Genomic DNA, 17,267 nt, shown 5'->3' with positions numbered 1-17,267 from the left:
AACGAGGGCTACCGAGACAGCCACTAGATCGTCCCATTGTCTGCTGGCCTGACACCATTCACTCGGAGCCACTCTTGCATGGGGCGAATCGCAGACGTGAGTTTGGGACTAGATAAATGCAGGATGCCATGCCATCATCCCTAACAGTCATATGGCCGTCTTCTCTGTATTTGAAAGGCATGTTCCGTACGAATGCCATGTTATTAGCCAGTCGTCGAGGTAAGGGTAGACTGGAATGGACTGTTTGGGGAGAGGTGGTATATCCCGCCACTCTCACCACTCCTGCATGCACGGATCTCACTTGTGCTGAAGGGGGGAGACACCCCCCCCCCACCAACTGTACATCACCTACTAATTACTAACAAGGAAAGCATGTAATTAGGCCTTACTAACGTGCAAAGACTCCATTTTTAGGTGACCCACCAAACAACATCTTTTTACCAGGCCTGAAAATGATCTTTAAAAGCTTGTTTCTCCCTCTGCCCCGCGCCTCACTCCACCTGCCCAGGGCCCCACATCCCACTGCCTCTTCACACAAACCCTGTTCTCACGGAAGTTCAGCCATTCATTGTTGCAACCTTCAGTGCCGTCCAAGAGCAGATGAGCTCACTGCACAGTGTGAGACCAGAACAGGCCCCCGACTTAGTGCCCATCCTTCTCCATTAACCTGCTTGTGCCCCTTTTGACCCCCCAACCCTGCTGAGCTGTAATCCACCAGGCCCATGCCTCTCTGCTCTTTGATACAGATACACATCTGACCTTCTGTAGAGGCCAAACGAAGACACCTTTGAGAGCCTTGACCCCCAGACACTCATTCTTTCTAATCCTAACTCTTCTCTATTTGTATCATAAGGCATTAGGTAGATCAAAACCCCCAAGGTGGGCACCTGGGTCGGGGACTTTAGGTTTATGGGGAATAGGGTGCAGCGGGTACAATGTATGCCTATAACTTGTCTATGAACTCTGGAAAGCACCCACATTCCTACCAGACTTTATGATTGTCATTTGTCTCATGCTCTCAAATCCTGTTATTGCAAGATCAGTTAGTCAGGGAAAGTGTCATTTTTGCTGGGCTGACCAAGAAGAGGAGCCCAGATGACCCACGTACTGCGGGAGTGACACCCAAGTATCCATGGTCGGCAGCTACAGATACATACAGCACGACGACTTAACCCAATTGTATTGCAGAATTGTGCATTTGTAACATGATGTCATCAGTGACGATGTTCTCTTTCATAATGTGCTGCCCGTGTAATGTTTGGCAGAGCGCTTTCTGGGCAGCAGAGTTCTCTGTGTGCACAATGTATCTCATATAAACTTTGTTCTACTTGCAATCTGCAATCTATCTCCTGGTCTCATTCGCTACTGGGGTGTGTCCATTCTGATTTGTGGATATTGTGTTGAAGAGTGGGCACCTTCATTTGGTGTCCATCCGACGTGATATTCCCTGACGTCCCCGTACTGCGGCGGCGAGATCCAGGCCTTTCCTGAAAGAAAGGCAGACCCCACCTACGGCTGACCAGATTCAAACAAAAAACGCATACGCAGCAACACAGGTATTGTGGGTCCCGGCTTTGCGACTACCCAACTGCTCGCAGGAGCCGGGCAGGGCCAAGACGGGGAGGCCCCCACTTGTGGATGGACTGCGAACGGAGGCTTTCGGAATAGCACGGGCACGTGAGTATTGATTGCAAGGGGGAGTAAAGGAGTGAAAGGGAAGGTGTGGAGCAAATTAATTAAGGAGAACACGCAAGAATTGGTTTGAGTGTGACTGGATGGAGTGATTGTTGAGAAGGAAGCACTTTCTCTTTTCATGGCCATTTGGTTTTTATATAAAAGTAGTACAGTGAGGCAATAAGAGGAGATACAGGTACCTAGCTCCGAAGGGGGGTGGAAGGCGGCACTGCAAAGCAGTGTTCTGATCACTGCTGGAAATAAGTGAGAAAATGGAATAAAGTAGGAGCCTTGTATATTTAGTAGGCTCGGCAATTAGTAATATTTAGTATCTATACTGTTCTATAACTCTCATGAAGATAAGCCCAGGCAGGGAAGGGGTGATGTGAGTGTTGAGTGTGAGCAAAGACAATCCAAGGTAACATGAAAAAGGCGACTAGGGACATGTCGATTTATTTTAGAGTGTTTTATGTTCTCGGTTTGATGTTGTCGATGTAAACAGTGGTTTGTTTTGTGAAAACGTTCACTGGTTTATGTTTTATGTAAATGACATGAAAATGCATAAGTAATGTTTTGAAAGCAAACAATTGAAAAAAGAGATTGATACATTAGAGGTTGAAGTGTTATGGTACAGAGAAAATAGAAGACGGAAAAGGCCCTTTGACAAATATGGCTATGCCACTTACACACATTTGCAAGCATCTCCCCTTATATAGTGATCGAATAAAAAATATGATGGCCAGTGGGTAGCAGAAATAAAAGGGGAGGGGTTACCTCATATCTGGCCAGAAGGAGGGTCTTTTGTGGACCATGTAGCAACCAAGCATAAAGGGAAACAGCTTTAAAATATACAAGAGCTGCTTGATTTGTGGAGGATATTCGACGAAACGCCCCCTACAAATAAACATGAAAAGGAAATAGAGCACACAGCCGTGCCAAATGAAGGAGGCGATAAGGGGAAAGAAAGGGAAGAACCAAAGAAAATATACCCCTTGCTTACAAGACACGCAGAGGGGTACGTGGACCTGGTGTATATGCCAGGAGCAACTCCAATCACTGCAGCACCTCCTCCATATGTTCCATCAAGTGCAACTCCTGCCCTCATAGAGCCCACCACTCGAGATCTAGAAGTAGCATTAACATCTACCCAGGCAGAGCTGGCCCGATTACAAACACTGTGTGGGACAACGCTGCCCTTGTCCGGGGGTGGGCAGCCACCATCACCAACTGTGCCAGTGAGCCCTGCTGCATTACTGGAAGATGAATGGAAAACCGGGATTTCCTTTTTAGAATAGACAGTACCCCAATAAAAGCAATCCGAATGTAACGAGAAGGTGAGGTAGAAAGCGTGGGATATGATACAGTAACCTCAGAAAGTGATGGAATGTTGTAGCGACTTTGACGAAGCTGATGTCGGGGCAGTGGGATGTGTACAGCAAATACAATGGGCTACCCCAGAGATAACGGCAACAGAGGAAGGATGGGAGGGAAGGCTCCGAAACAGGTTAGGAAGAATGTCACTGGCAAAAAAAAGAGGAGTAAAGGTAAGGTGAAGGTGAGATGAAAATTACAGATTCCCCACAAGGGAGTGGAACGACCTCATTATATACTTTAGGCACTGATGCACAAGAACAATCTCCTCAAAGCACTTCCACCGCTCTAAGGGCGGCGCGGGGCGGGAAAATGGACATATGCATTTTAGAAGAATACAGCAGGAGTGCCATTAGCAATTGGGGACATAAAGAGCCTTTCAATATCTGCAGTGGGAGATCAGTCAGATGCAGTGTGGGTGAAGGCGGAGTTCACAGGAGTGACCATGGGGAATGACATGCATGATGGGGTGTCCTTTAACCATGTGCGGACGCGAGTATGGGATGCACTGTGGAGAACCTTCCCCGACACCCCGGATTTACACTTGGTAATGCAATGTACAATTGGGGACGAGGAAGATGCTGCACAGCTTCTTTGGCTGCAGGAGCTGTGGCGGGCAGAGATGGCAAAAGGATAATTCCCGACAGAGCAGCGACATTACGAGCAACAGCCAGACCTCACACAGTGAAAGACATGCAAAAGTTCCTTGGCATATGTAATTATTGCAGGGCATGGATCTTACACTATGCCGCATACACACAACCCCTACTACAAGTTTTAAAGGAAGCACAGAAAGAAAACACAGCAATAGAATGGACACCTGAAATGCATACTGCATTTACGACATTAAAGGAACTGATATGCACACCACACATCCGCGCCACACCAGATTATGAACAAGAATTTTTATTGTTCTCACATTCCAACGGAACACTGATGACCGCACTATTGACACAAAAGACATAATTGGGCCATAGACCACTAGCTTACTACAGTGGTACCCTCGATTCAGTGATGCAAGGCCATTTCACGTGCAAATAGGCTCTTGCAGCAGCTGCCTGCCCGACTGAATGAAGTTCCACAGTTGTGATGGGATGCTCTGTCACATTATTTATTGAACACTCGGTTTGCCACACCTGGAAGATTGAAGCCCACACACGCCATACAAAGGGCCACTTCCTATGAGATCATCATCTCAAGCCCAAAAATTCATGTGATACGTTGCAAAACAGTCAACCCAGCCCATTCCTCAGAGCCATGTACATAGGAAGATATGCAAACGCATGACTGAGCCCCTTATGAGGGGAGAAGGAGATTACATTCCTAAAGCAAGTGAAATTCCCTTGAGCGAAGATGAAGTATATTTTGTAGATGGGTCAGCGTTCATGTGTCCAGAGACAGGCAAAAAGCATGTTGGTGCAGCAGTAGTAAGATTGGAGGAAGGGGAGTACGAGGTGCTGATACAGAAGAGATTGCCAATGCATTGTTCAGCTCAAGCAGCAGAATTGGTGGCCCATCTCCTGAATTAACATCACTTTTATTTGCAGGTAGTCCAGCGCCTCACCAGAGCGGCTGGTCTGAGATGGTGGGGTGGTGCCAGTGAGGTCTGTCCCTGGCTCGGAGTATTTCTTTAATACGGTGCTCTCACGGCCAGGAAAACCCCCCAAAAAACTGGGGTAACACAGGGCTACCACAAAGACAAGACAAACACACAGGTATAGATCCCGGTCCTTGATTAGGAAATCATGTTGTAAACTGTGAACGTTTGAAGTACAAACCAAGCCAGGGAAAGGGTAGGCATTTCCCCATGGTAATCGTGAACTGTGAAATGTGAAAGCAAAAAGGATAAAGGCGGCTGGGGAAGAGAGGCTTTCCCGCTGGCAGTGTGAACGGCATACTAAGTTCTGAGAAGGGCTTGAGGGAAGGGAGGCATTTGCCCCAGCATGTATGAACCGTGAGGCCAAGGGACATCTAGAGAAGAAAGCAATACCTCCTGGTGTTATGCCCCGTGAAGCTAAGACAGATCAGGAGAAGGCAGCCCTACCCCCTGGTGTTGTACATTGTGAAGCCAAACTGAAGAAGTCCGGGGAATGGAGTCACTCCCCTGGCACTATGAGAACATTGAGAATATAATGCCTGGAGAAGGGAGACATGCTCCAGGAACCCGATAGTGAAGCAAACTACGGACAATAAGGAATGATGTTTGAGTTGGAACTTTGCCTGGTGAATTGGAACTGAGAACTTTACAGCATCACAAGCTGTAGCTGTTTCCTGTGAAAGTAAATGAGACCTGGGAAAGGGATTCATTCTCTCATGTGAAGTTCCCACCTACGATTACAACTGTGGCTCATTGTCCAGACGGGAGGCATTCTTCTGGACCAGGAAGATCCACTACCTCTTTTACATTAGTTAAAAGTGGGATGGAAAGAAGTAGGAATTTTGACAACGATGGACTCTTATTTACCTGGATATTGTGACTGATTCCTTAGCAGAGGCAGGGAAACCCCTCTTAGGAGGTAGGAAGAGATCGGTCTCATCTTTATTTTGGTCTAAATAAAAGGTTTATGTCGACAAGCATGCCACCTGCGTTTCAGTCTCTTCCTTCGGCACCCTTAAAGTAGTTTTGAATGTTTTAGAAGAGTAGGATGTTGAGTATCTACTTCATTGCTGATATTAGGAACTGTATATTACTTGACTATTCTATTTTAATGCTTATATATTATCTACAATATAACAAACGCTATAACAAATGTAATCTCCTTCTCCCAATATAAATGCTTAACAGGGGAGTGTGAGCATTAGTAATGTATTTCTATGTAGGAGCATAAAAGACATGATGTTGCAAATGCAAGTGTTGGTTTAGCGATAAAACTGTGCAGTTTAAGGGTGTCGAAGAAGGAAGCGGACACAATGTAGCAGGGTTTCCCTGCCTCAAACTAATACTAGAGGATCTGTCAGAATGTCTGTCCAAATGAAAGTCTGCCATCCTGTGTCACAACAAGTATCCCTTACACTACAACTAGCGACTAATATAAACCAACAGAAAGTTCCTTCTCCAGGAGAATGACTCCCTTCTCTTGGTATATGAGTGGTGTTCCTAAAAGGTTCTCTTGCAAACAGGTACCAGGGGGAATGACTCCCTTCCCCTGGCTTGTAGCAATCTAACAGAAAGTTCTGACCCCAGTAGAATGAGTCCAATCTAATGGTATACAGGTGGTGTTCCCAAAATTGCCTCTTATAAACAAATGGGGAATGACTCCCTCACCCTGGCCGCTAGTTCCAGCACTTTGTACAGTCAACTTTCTGGACCAGAAGAATGGCTCCCTTCTTCTGGTACCGATCTGCCCTCTCCGGTGTCAGGGAGAAGGACTCCCTTCACCTGGCATATCTTCAGCGTACTGTAAGGATTCAGTCTTGCTGTTATTTTCCAACCGCGGTTTTAACTTTTCACTCTTTCACTGGATCAGTAAAGTTTTATATCAGGGTCCCAGCCCTTCTCTGGTGGTCCATGGATCCATGCCACTAGTACGAGGAAGATTTCCTTGGATGCATCCTTCTCTTCTGTTGGGGTCCCAGACCCTTCTCTGGTGGTCAGTAGACTTATCCCTGCCACTGGTACGAGGAAGATTTCCCTGCACGCACTATTCCCATCTGCTAGGGTCCAAGACCCTTGATGGCCTTACGCTTACTCCGGCATGAAGCAGAGTCGTCTCTCCTCCCCCACGTCCCTGCCGGCCCGTCCATGCTTCCTGTTACCTTCTGGGGCTTGCTCGCACAGCGCCACTCTCTCCTGGGACAGGGGTCGGTCTCCTCCCACTTCCCTCAGCCGCCTGCCTCATTGCTGCTTATGCGGTGTCTGTATTGCTGGCACTATAGAAATACATTATCTTACTCTCAATATAGTGGTTTGAAACGGAGGGGGGGTAAGACATGTGGTGGTGTTATATTGCACAACGGGTTGTACCCAAGGTGATTGACCTCGTCCCTAGAGAGGGAGACCCTCCTCATGAGATCCTCCCACATTAAAGCATCCCTAAGGGGACTATTGGGTAGCGGGCGCACCTCCATTGCTTCATGGGAAAGGGCTCCCCCTTGGGGAGAAGGCACGATACCTGGCGAATCAAAGTAGGTAGATACTATCATACAAGGGTAATGAGCATCAATACATAGATTCATTCAGATTGTGGGCCCACAACAATATTGCTGTCCAATAGTAAGCCCGTCAGATGCTCATGGGTAGTAGTTTATCCAAGCTTTCTGTAGAGCCTTACTTTGGGTGCATCACTATTCTCTGCTGCGAAAACCGATCTCAGCTCCAGGTGGGCAGTTAGAGCCACCTTTGGGTTGGAGGTTAGGCTCTGCAATGCATGGTATGATGAAAATCATGACACCTGGGTATGGCGGCATGCATTGAAGCCAATAAATGCAAAATTCGACAAACAACTTCAAACAGCAACACTGTCTGCTCAGTCAATGTTTGTTTTCCTTCAGCAATCTCCACCTACACAGATCTAAGTACCCGAGACAAACACATTATATTGAATTGCTACTGCTTAGTATGTATTCCTTTCAATAAGTATCAAAAAGTGAAAAACAAGGAGTAAAACTTAAGGTCTACTGCCATCCTTTCACCAATAATTCTATTCTTACATGATGTTGGCCTTGTGTACCGCCGTGACTTTGGAACGATTTTTCTTTGTGGCATAGTCGAAGGCAAACTTGGCAATCCGGTTGGACTTCACCCGGGTGATAATTTTCAGACATTCAATCACCCCTTCCGCGCTCTGTTCAAGAAGAAGCATTATTGTTTATCTGGGAGTGTATAACAAAACAGCTTTACAGCTTATCAAAATCACTGACCTAACAATTCTCAAATCACAACCCCACCACCTAACCAATGCATAGCAAGTTACCTTCTGCCCACTTGCTGGGATTTAAACTATCAAATCCTAAAACTAGACTACTGCAATAGGTACAAGTTTTTAATCGAAGCAGCAAAGACACGAACAGGCACCATATACCTTGATGAATAAATACTGCTGTCTTAGGTTTTTTTATTTATGTATTTTTTAACCCACCTTTTTCACAACAAAAACCTTTTTTCCAGATAAAACACAATATAAATCTTATAACCATTATAAATGATACATTGAGAACTCTGCTACCAAATACAGTATTTATTTTAATAAAGATAGAAATTGATTACTAACCACATTTCTTTGTGACTGAGAAACCAAAAAAGATAATTCCCTGAACATTCGTATATCATTAATTCCAAACACCCATAAATTCCCAAACTACAAATACACAGTGATAAAATAAAAATGTCATTCAACAAATAAAAGAACAAGTTACTTACCCCTGGTTACGTTCTTTCGACACGATGTTCCTCCCACATATTCCTCATCTTCGATATTCGCTATCCAGCATCAGCAGCTTCGGAATTTCTTTTTTCACCAGAGGGCGCTGTGCCTCGATGGCATCGACTATGTACCTCTAGGCTGGCATCTCGAGGATGTCTTTGAAGGCATATATAGCATGCATATATAGCATGCACAGCACCCATTGGCTTCAGTTCTGTTATTTCCCTTACAGTTGGAGAGAAGGGCCCAATGCCCTCTTTGGGCCTCTGATACCCCTGGACCAGGGAGCAAAGGCTGGACACCAAGCAGGGAGGCAGACAGCAGACACTCAAGCTGGATTTCAAAGACATCTTTTATTGCTTCACAGGCTATCAGCAATCAAAACAGCAGACAGCATAACACCAGCAGCACTGAACTCTCTTCTTAACAGCTACTTTCATACAGTTTCAAGGCTGATGTAATTTAATGATTTAATACACAATACATTCTAATTGGGTCTGATAACTAAAGTAAAACCTCTCTCTAGTCCAGGTTTGGTTGGCTAGACTGCCACTCACCAGGTCCTAATGTCATAACTACGCATGAAAACAAATTAAATTTGTGTAAGATGCTCTTGACCTTTAATATGAATCCTTTGATGCCTTGAGAAAGAACCTCCTTGACATCATCCTCGATATAATTTTGGAAGGCAATAGCATGCTTTCTTGCCACGAAATCTAAATATGGGCATCAGCTGTGTGGACTGCTCATGAACTCAACACAACTGTTGCTTATCTGAACAGCTGTGTTTTAATTGCAACCTTCCTTGAATACTACATGCCGGCCCCCGGGTCATCAATGACAAAATTGCTGCAAGGACGTTTGAACCAAATGTTCCAGACATGTCCTCCTACAATGAACCTTTAATGAATTTCTATGGGAAAATGATTGAATTATATCAGCATGACTTTGTAAAATTCAACCATTTTGTATTTCTAGAAACCATTTTAGAATCTTCCTGACCTCGTCTCAACCAAAATGGCTGACCAATCTGTTTTTAATCAGAACTAATTTTCAGTTCAGTTTTAAGTCTAGATTTTCGATATCTATGATACAATGCGTGCTACCTGTGATGCCATCCGCTGCGTAAGACATTCGGAGCCTAACAAATGCATGTCGCCTTTAAATGTGCTTTTTGGTCTACAAGGCACTACATATCTGATTTTTTACAACACGAAAACTATTGATCAGCCTGACAAGCTATCAGCATTCAGTTTGAGATTGCGGGGAGATATAGCACTTTTAGCACCTTCTCTACACAGTAGAAATACCCACATAACCACGGAAATGACCTTACTCAGACTTGAAGGAATGAAAGCTGTAATGGCATGGGAAATTCTACTGTGGGGTAGTTTGGGGGGCGATGAGGAATACGTGGGAGGAACATCCAGTTGGAAGAATGTTACCAGGGATAACTTGTTAATCGAATGGGTTGTCTCCTACCTCATCTTTGATAAGACTCCCAAAGCAGTGTTTGATTTGGTAGAGCGAGTAGAATTAGATTTCAATGATTTTCACAACCGAGCGAAGGACTGCTTTTCCAAAGCTACCATCCTGGCAGTAATGCTTTGTGTGTGAACGAGTGGATAGTAGACCACGCTGCTGCTGTTACGCTCACCTGGCTCCCACAGGGGCGTCGGTCGGACCCGGACGGCTGCCTTCTCCACCAATATGATGCGTAGTGCAGAGATGACTGACTGGACTGGCCCTCCTAATCTTGTCTGCTTGACCCGCAGAAGTATTCTCCTGCAAGTGGAGAGATAGATTTAGCCACCCGTGGATTCAAGTGATGGCACCCCAACTGTCCTCCCCACTAATCACCTCCGAAGTGCCCTCTCAGCAATCTCACCTTATATTCTTGAAAGATGAGCTCTCCATCCTGCGTGCATTGCAGGGGCGCGTTGATGCCAGTTACTTCACTGGTTTGAAGGCGTGGGAGAGTTCCGGAGAGTATTTACTCCGAGGTTCCTGGCGAGGACCAGTAAGTATCAAGTTCATAGAGTTCAATATGTCCGATGTTCACTCTTGTCCCCCCCTTCCTTCCTTGTCTTGCAGCTGAGTTTGTGAGAAGATGCTCTCGTGGCAGCTGGTGGCGCTCAGGTAAGAGTCTGTATTACCCGACGCGGTCCGGTAAAGGTTGCACGTGTTTAACGTGTTGTTTTCTCTCTTTGCAGGTACGGCATATGAAGATGTGGAGAGTTATAGAATAATGCCTCCGGTGGTAAATCAGGTAAGTCTATCGTGGTAAGAGTTATATTTGTTGGTTTTCTCAGCTCACCTTGTTGTTTTCTTTTGTTCCCCAGGTGCCAGAGTTCGGCGAAGAAATGATCGAGGCAGCGCCCAATCGAAAGATGCTGTGAGAACTGGTGAGTATGGCGCGGCGCTGCAGCTGGAGATGCGACGCGTACAGAAATGATGTTCTTTCCAGGTCCGGAGGCGAGATGGATCCGTAATCAGGTGAGGAATTCGAAATAAGTGTTTTCTAACTTTGTCCTTTTCTTTCCTCTTTGTTTTAGGAGCTCCGGATTCGAGGCGGGCGTGGCAGAAGACTGGATGGTTACTGCAGGCACGGTGAGCGTTACGCTGCTGGATGCAGAATAACGCGAAGCATGTGCTGCTGTTCGGGTGTGGTTTAAATAGCCTCCAAAGTAGTTCCAGGTAAGAAGTCCCCAGAGCCACACCCGAGTAAAAAATAGTCCCTGTAATAAAATAGTCCCATCCAGGCCTCACGTTGGCTTGCATGGTCTGCATCAGGTAAGTAAAGTCTATGAGCCTGGCGCCTATGGCGCCAGGACAGATTTCTATGATGATCCTGGCGCCGAAGGCGCCAGGACTGAACCCGAACAGCCCCCAGCCGGGGCTGTTGGGGTTTTAATAAGTATCTGGATGCCTGCTCCCGGAGCTGATGGGTAAGCATCATGACAGCCGCTTCATAAATACTCTTTATTGGTACACCCCTTTGCAGGGCTGTAGAGGTAGCCATGCCCCTGGTGGAATGGGCCCTTAAACCTTCAGGAGGATCATTCCCTGCCAGGTTAACATTCTGAAATGGCCAGAATAATCCGTCTGGATTATTCCATTTAGTAACAGCATGACCCAGTCAGTGGCCCATATAGCCAATAAAAAGTTGATCATCAATACAGAGTTTTGACAGTCTAGATATATAAAAGGTTAAAGCTCTACGAGAGTCCAACTTATGTAACCTCTCCTCCTCCTTGCTAGGATGGGGTGGGGGGATAGAAAGAAGGCAAACAATGTTTTGTCCTATGTGGAAATAGGAAATGATTTTGGGTAAAAATTAAGGTTTAACCCTTAGAACAACCATACCCTTATGAAAGATAGTAAAGGGTGGCTAGGCCGAAAGTGCCTGCAAATCGTTCACTCTACGGGCTGATGTTAGTGCTACCAATAGAATGGCTTTAAAGGTTAACAACCTTAAGCAACATGAGTGTAAAGGTGCACACAGACATTTTAGAATCAAATTAAGATCCCAAACTGGAACCTGGAACGGAGATGGCGGTGACACATTGGTGAGCCCCTTTAGTAATTGTGTCACCAGTGACATTTTGATGTATGAACATTCCTCTAACGAGCGCTTAAAGATAGTCAGCGCCGCCAAATATCCTTTAATAGTACCAGTCTGGAGCTCAAGATAGGTTAAAGATAGCAGAAAGGATAAACCATCCAGTGTTTTACATAGAAAAGGATCTACAGTCTTTTCTCTGCACCAGTTGCAGAATGTATTCCAACGGCAATGGTACAAAGACTGTTGCTGTCCTTCTGGCCGAAAGTAAAATCTCCATTACGTCATCTGGGAGGTCCCAATCCTTATATCTCAGCCATTTAGAAAACAAACGTGAAGGTTGAGTGTTTTGACCTCTAGATGGAGAACCTGACCCTCCTCTCGTGAGAGAAGGTCCTCTCTTTGTGGAAGATGTATTGGAGGGCAGATGGACATGTCCGGGTACCACGTCCCTCTGGCCCAATCCAGGGCCATTAGGATCATGTGTTTCCCGAACTTTCTCAACCTCCTGATCACATGAGGAATGACGGGGACTGGAGGAAACGCGTGCAGGAGTGGAAATTCTCAGTCCACCACAAACGTGTCTTCTAGAGCTCCTGTGGCGGGGGGGGGGAAGACTTCCCTGGAGCAATACAGTTCGCACATTCGGCTGACACCAGTCATGAACAGATCCACTTGAAAGGTTCCCCAAAGGGTGAAGATCTGTTGAAGGACTTCCTGACCTAGTAACCACTCGATGGAGAATGTGCTCTGCCTACTCAGAACGTCCGCTGCCGTGTTCTTGTTAGGGGGACCTCCCAGGCAAGCAGGGTGGTTTGCTAGGAGTTTGTGGACATCAAACTCATGGAAGGCCTAACTCCTTCCCTTTCCCAAAAGGAACGCAAGTCCAGACAGGTTGAAGCTTCAACTGCGGTTTATTACAGCCAACAAACCATTAGGGATTAGCAAATGGACAGTGGATAGAAGTCCAGGCACACTCAGCAGACACTGGCTCGCAGGCCAGTTTTTAGACAATTCCATGTCACAATAATGTCATGACCTGGGCCCTTCTCCAGCAAACCAATCATCGACTATGATTGGGTGTTGAGTGGTAGTTCTCTTATGGCTGTCCCTATAGAGGTTAGCTTACTGGTCCTCCCATATCAGGTGTCAGGCCTGGATCAGCCCTGAAAAATGTTACTTCTAAATGTTTCAGTATGCAAACCTAATGATTGGTTGGTGGCGCCCACTACCCAACCTTAGGGCCATACATTGTGATTGGTCGAGCCGCTAGCCCCCAGGCCTTGGACCCAAGTTGGTTTTCTGCTCGGATTGTACCTGTTCAAGGTAACATGTACAACTATGTGTCTGCGTTATACCCACCTGTGAACCACCAAAAATATGAGCGTGCTCCTTTCCTATCCTGTAACTTCGGCGTTAGTTGTAACAACTTTGTTGCCAGCAACTGTCTGGCTCTTGAGACCTCTGCTCTTCTCAGCCGTCAATTCTTGGCTCGTCGTCTGTTCTTCTGGACCACGTGTCCAGAGACCATGTTTGTGGGTTTCTGGAGCTCTGAATTAGTCTGAATTTAGGAGATTTATTCGGGTCTGCCGCGCTGGTGTTACTTCAGTTCAGGAGAACAAATGTCATTTGCAACAATGCGACCTTGGCAGTGGTCCTGTTCCACACACGGCAGCTCTCTGGTTGGCGCTGTATTCAGCTTAGCCTCATCTTTCTGAGATTGTTGTGGCCTTCTGTGACTTCCTGAGCCCAAGTCTACTTTATATGCTTTCCCATAGTATCCATAGGTTAGTGGGTTCAGGCTTTGCTGGGTTCCCAGAGTGTTCATGTGGGCATCTGCAAGCATTTACAAGATATCTTCTTTGCTTCTTGCGGTTTCTGTGTTGCTGCGACAAGCTAATGACAAAATAATAAACGTGTAGGCAGTATGTACATGTTACTGTCTTCTAAATTATAGAACTTTACGCCTGTGTTCTTCGGGTGTTTGTGTGCGCGACTGTTCCCGATGTGCGGATGGCACGTGTGCTTCATGTATATATCGTGTTGTCTCTAACAACTAGATACATGACTTCTTGGCGCTTTAGTCAAAACTGTCAATGGAGTTATATAGTTTCATCCTGCGTGTTCATACACCTTGCGTAATGTTCGCACTGCTCTTGGGTTGTAAGGTTGACTGAGAGGGTATCTTTCATTGTATTTGTTCATCGTAGGTGCTGCAGGGATTGGTGCGAGCTTGTGCGATCGGCGGCCATGCAGAGGCGTAGCTACGATTGTCTAACAAGTGGGGCCAGAAGCTAATGTCGTTGTGCCCAACGCAGTAACATTAACACCTGTAAATGCCCACAAAGTGCTGCTGAGTGGGCATTTGCAGATTTTCAGTGGGCCAGGCCCGCTCAGGCCCTAGCCAGTCTACGCCTCCACGGCCATGTCGTCTTAGGTTTTTCTTCCGGTTCAAGTATTTTGCAGGTGGGGGAACCGGGTCGGATTTCCCTCTTCATTCTCCTCTCTGGCTATGTGAACTGCTGATAGGGAGATTCCTTCTTGAATTTCCCAGTACCAGAGCTGCATTGCATCTCTGCACAGTGGTAGTGTCAAGACTTGCTGTTTGCGTGGAGTATGTACACCTCCGTCCCTAAGCAACCAACAGCAAGATATGAATGACTTGCTGTTCAGAGATTAGGGCCACAGGTGGCAGGAACAGGAACCCGGATCCTCCAAGTGGCTGCTGCAAAGGAATGAGCAGGTTAAGTGAATACAGAACAGAATTTGAATAAAGACAAGAAACTGGTTCAAAATTAGAATGTACCTACTAAGAAGTGTACTGCAGGAGAGTTGAATGGGAGGTGATGTGGGGAGAGTGTTTCAGTGAGCCCAAGCATAAACATGGATAATCAACAGGAAGAATGGTCAGTCACTGAAGAGAGCACCCTGGATGCACCTGCTGTAGTAGAACAAAAGTTGAGGCAAGAGTCGCGTGAGTTTTTTCAAGAGTTCGTGAAAAAGCATGAACTGGTGAAGAAGTGAAGTCTTTGTATCTCAAAACAACAAGGATAATCCAAAAACAATCCGTGGTCCAAGACTGAGGTCAAAACCAGTAGGAAACTGCAGTTCCGAGGCGAAGTGCCGAAAAGGGAAGGGCAGAGGAAACTAAAAAACAAAGTCCGAGGTTGAAGAATTCGGTAATCAGGTAACACCAAACTGCTGAATCAAACAGCTGAGAAGCACGGTGTAGTGGAAGAACCGCAGTTTTAAACGCGTTGCTATGGAATCCCGTATCTCGTGTTTCCGGACATGAGCATCACGTGTCAGGAGGCGTTGCAGGACGTGACGAAGCGTTGCTGTAGAAACTGTGTCACATGATTGCTGTGACCGTCGATCCCTCCTACTCTGAGATCGCATAGACAAGGAAATGCATGTTCTCGTATGATCATACATACGCCAAGGTAATTGCCATTTGTGATACAGAAATGTTCTTCTTTGATGACGGTGCTGCGGGATAACAGTACGTTTACTCCTCAGATAGGTGTGTGAATTACTGATCGTGCTAGTGACTGAGACGGAAAGTGCATGACAGGTAGTGACCCTACACCTCCTCTCTTGTTGACGTAGTATATGGCCACTGTGTTGTCCATCATTATCAGGACATTCTTTCCCCCTACAGAGGGGAGAATGGCCTTCAGCGCTAGACTGATTGCCCTCAGCTCCAAAAGATTGATATGTAGTTTGGACTCCGACGGACCCAACGACCGCCGACTGTCAGATCGATGGTGTGGGCTCCCCATCCCGTGAGTGAGGCGTCAGTCACTACTGTTATCCCCGGCCATGGTTGCCAAAAAGGTTCTCCCTTCAGAATATTGTCCTTGCAGGCCCACCACAGAAGAGACTGTGCAACCCTGCTTGGAACCTGAAGTATGTCTGGGACCATTGAGTTCTGAGGGCCCATTGAAGGGATCTCATTCTCAGGTGGGCCTCTGGCACCAGGAAAATGCAGGATGCCATGAGGTCAATTAACCTTAAAAAAAAAATCGAAGGCCGGGAGACACTGGGCACTTTGTGGTGACCATCTGTAGAATGTCTTGAGCCCTCACTTCGGGTGGTAAGCTCTTTCCCAAGGATGTATCCAGAACAGCTCCGATATATTGGAGTTTCTGAGAAGGCATCATATGGGACTTCTTGTAATTGAGGGAGAACCCCAGTCTGAAGGGAGTGGCAGGTGAAAGGAAGCGCCCCCAATTTCAGCACGATCCTCCCCGCAATGAGAGACAATAAGGGACTCGCCCGTAGTGGGAATAAGACCAAGACAGAGTGCGGGTGAGCGTAAGTGGGAGTTTATCCAAAGAATAGGGCATGCAAAGAACTCTGCAACCTCCGAGAGCGCTCTGTCTGACAATAGCAAAGACAGGCGTATTTCTAATACAAAAAACGTCATCAGAACCTACACACTATAGGGGGCACAAGTTAATTGGGATTGGGTGGCGTCGACTAACTATAGGTGTTGCTGCAGCGTGGTTGGTCTTGGCGTGAGGACGTCACTGGTCAGCCTCGTGGGTTGGGTTGGGCCTGGCAGGCCAGCTTGAGGTCATCCGAGCGGTGTTGGTATGCTGGGGCAGCCTGTGACAAAGATGAATACCTTTCCTGACTCGTTTGCCCTAGGCCATGCACACTGCAGTTATTCAAGAAACGACATCTAAGTTCATCAATAAATCGCTCGGCAGTTTGTCTTATAAAATAAACGCAACACATGAGGAATGCACCTCTTGAGAGGTCCGGTGATTGTCGGTTGGGGTGAGATTTACCTGTGTCCTATTGACCGGTATTTTAGGTCGAGGGGCTGAGTTCTGGGGCCTGAGCCGACTGGTACATGCCTGTCTGCCGCGTTAGAAGTTATTATATAAATGGGTCTCTGTGTCTTGTCCCAGTGATGGGGGTCGTTCTTGGGGTGGTCTAGGGGGAGGGTTGTGGACTTTACGAGAGGGTGCTGGTAGATCAGTGGATTCAAAACGTGGGTTTATTACCGTGCTGTAAATAACACAGGTGGTGGGCTGTGGCCTTGGGTGCGGTACCGGGGCCTCTGACTCTCTGAAGAGGCTCCAGCTTGGTTGGGGGAGGTGAGGGAGCGCGGCACAGGCCTTAGCTTCCTTATCTGGCAGGCTTGGTAGGGTGGGAGGGAGAATGGCCTTGCATATACTCACAAAGGTTTTTTCCTCGTGCGTTGCTAACTTTTGAATGCAGAACTTTTATAATGTTCCGCCTTATTTTGATGTTATTTAAACACACATATATATTTCCATTTCGTT

The 17,267-nt window shown here is 46.5% G+C and overlaps 1 protein-coding gene across 2 annotated transcripts in view; it reads right to left on the bottom strand.

Moving 5' to 3' along the window:
• The window catches only part of IDH3B (isocitrate dehydrogenase (NAD(+)) 3 non-catalytic subunit beta), a 455,202-nt gene that overhangs the window by 247,978 nt on the left and 189,957 nt on the right, over nucleotides 1-17,267 (bottom strand). For both annotated transcript variants that reach the window (XM_069632420.1, XM_069632419.1), the window contains exon 7: nucleotides 7,696-7,829. In XM_069632420.1, the coding sequence (XP_069488521.1) occupies nucleotides 7,696-7,829 (134 nt within the window). The remainder of the gene's footprint in view (nucleotides 1-7,695; nucleotides 7,830-17,267) is intronic.

This window comes from Ambystoma mexicanum, chromosome 6q (genome assembly GCF_040938575.1).
Source record: "Ambystoma mexicanum isolate Mex_15411 chromosome 6q, UKY_AmexF1_1, whole genome shotgun sequence".
NCBI lineage: Eukaryota > Metazoa > Chordata > Amphibia > Caudata > Ambystomatidae > Ambystoma > Ambystoma mexicanum.
Note: the sequence above shows the minus strand (reverse complement) of the source record. Positions and strands in the feature narration are given on the sequence as shown.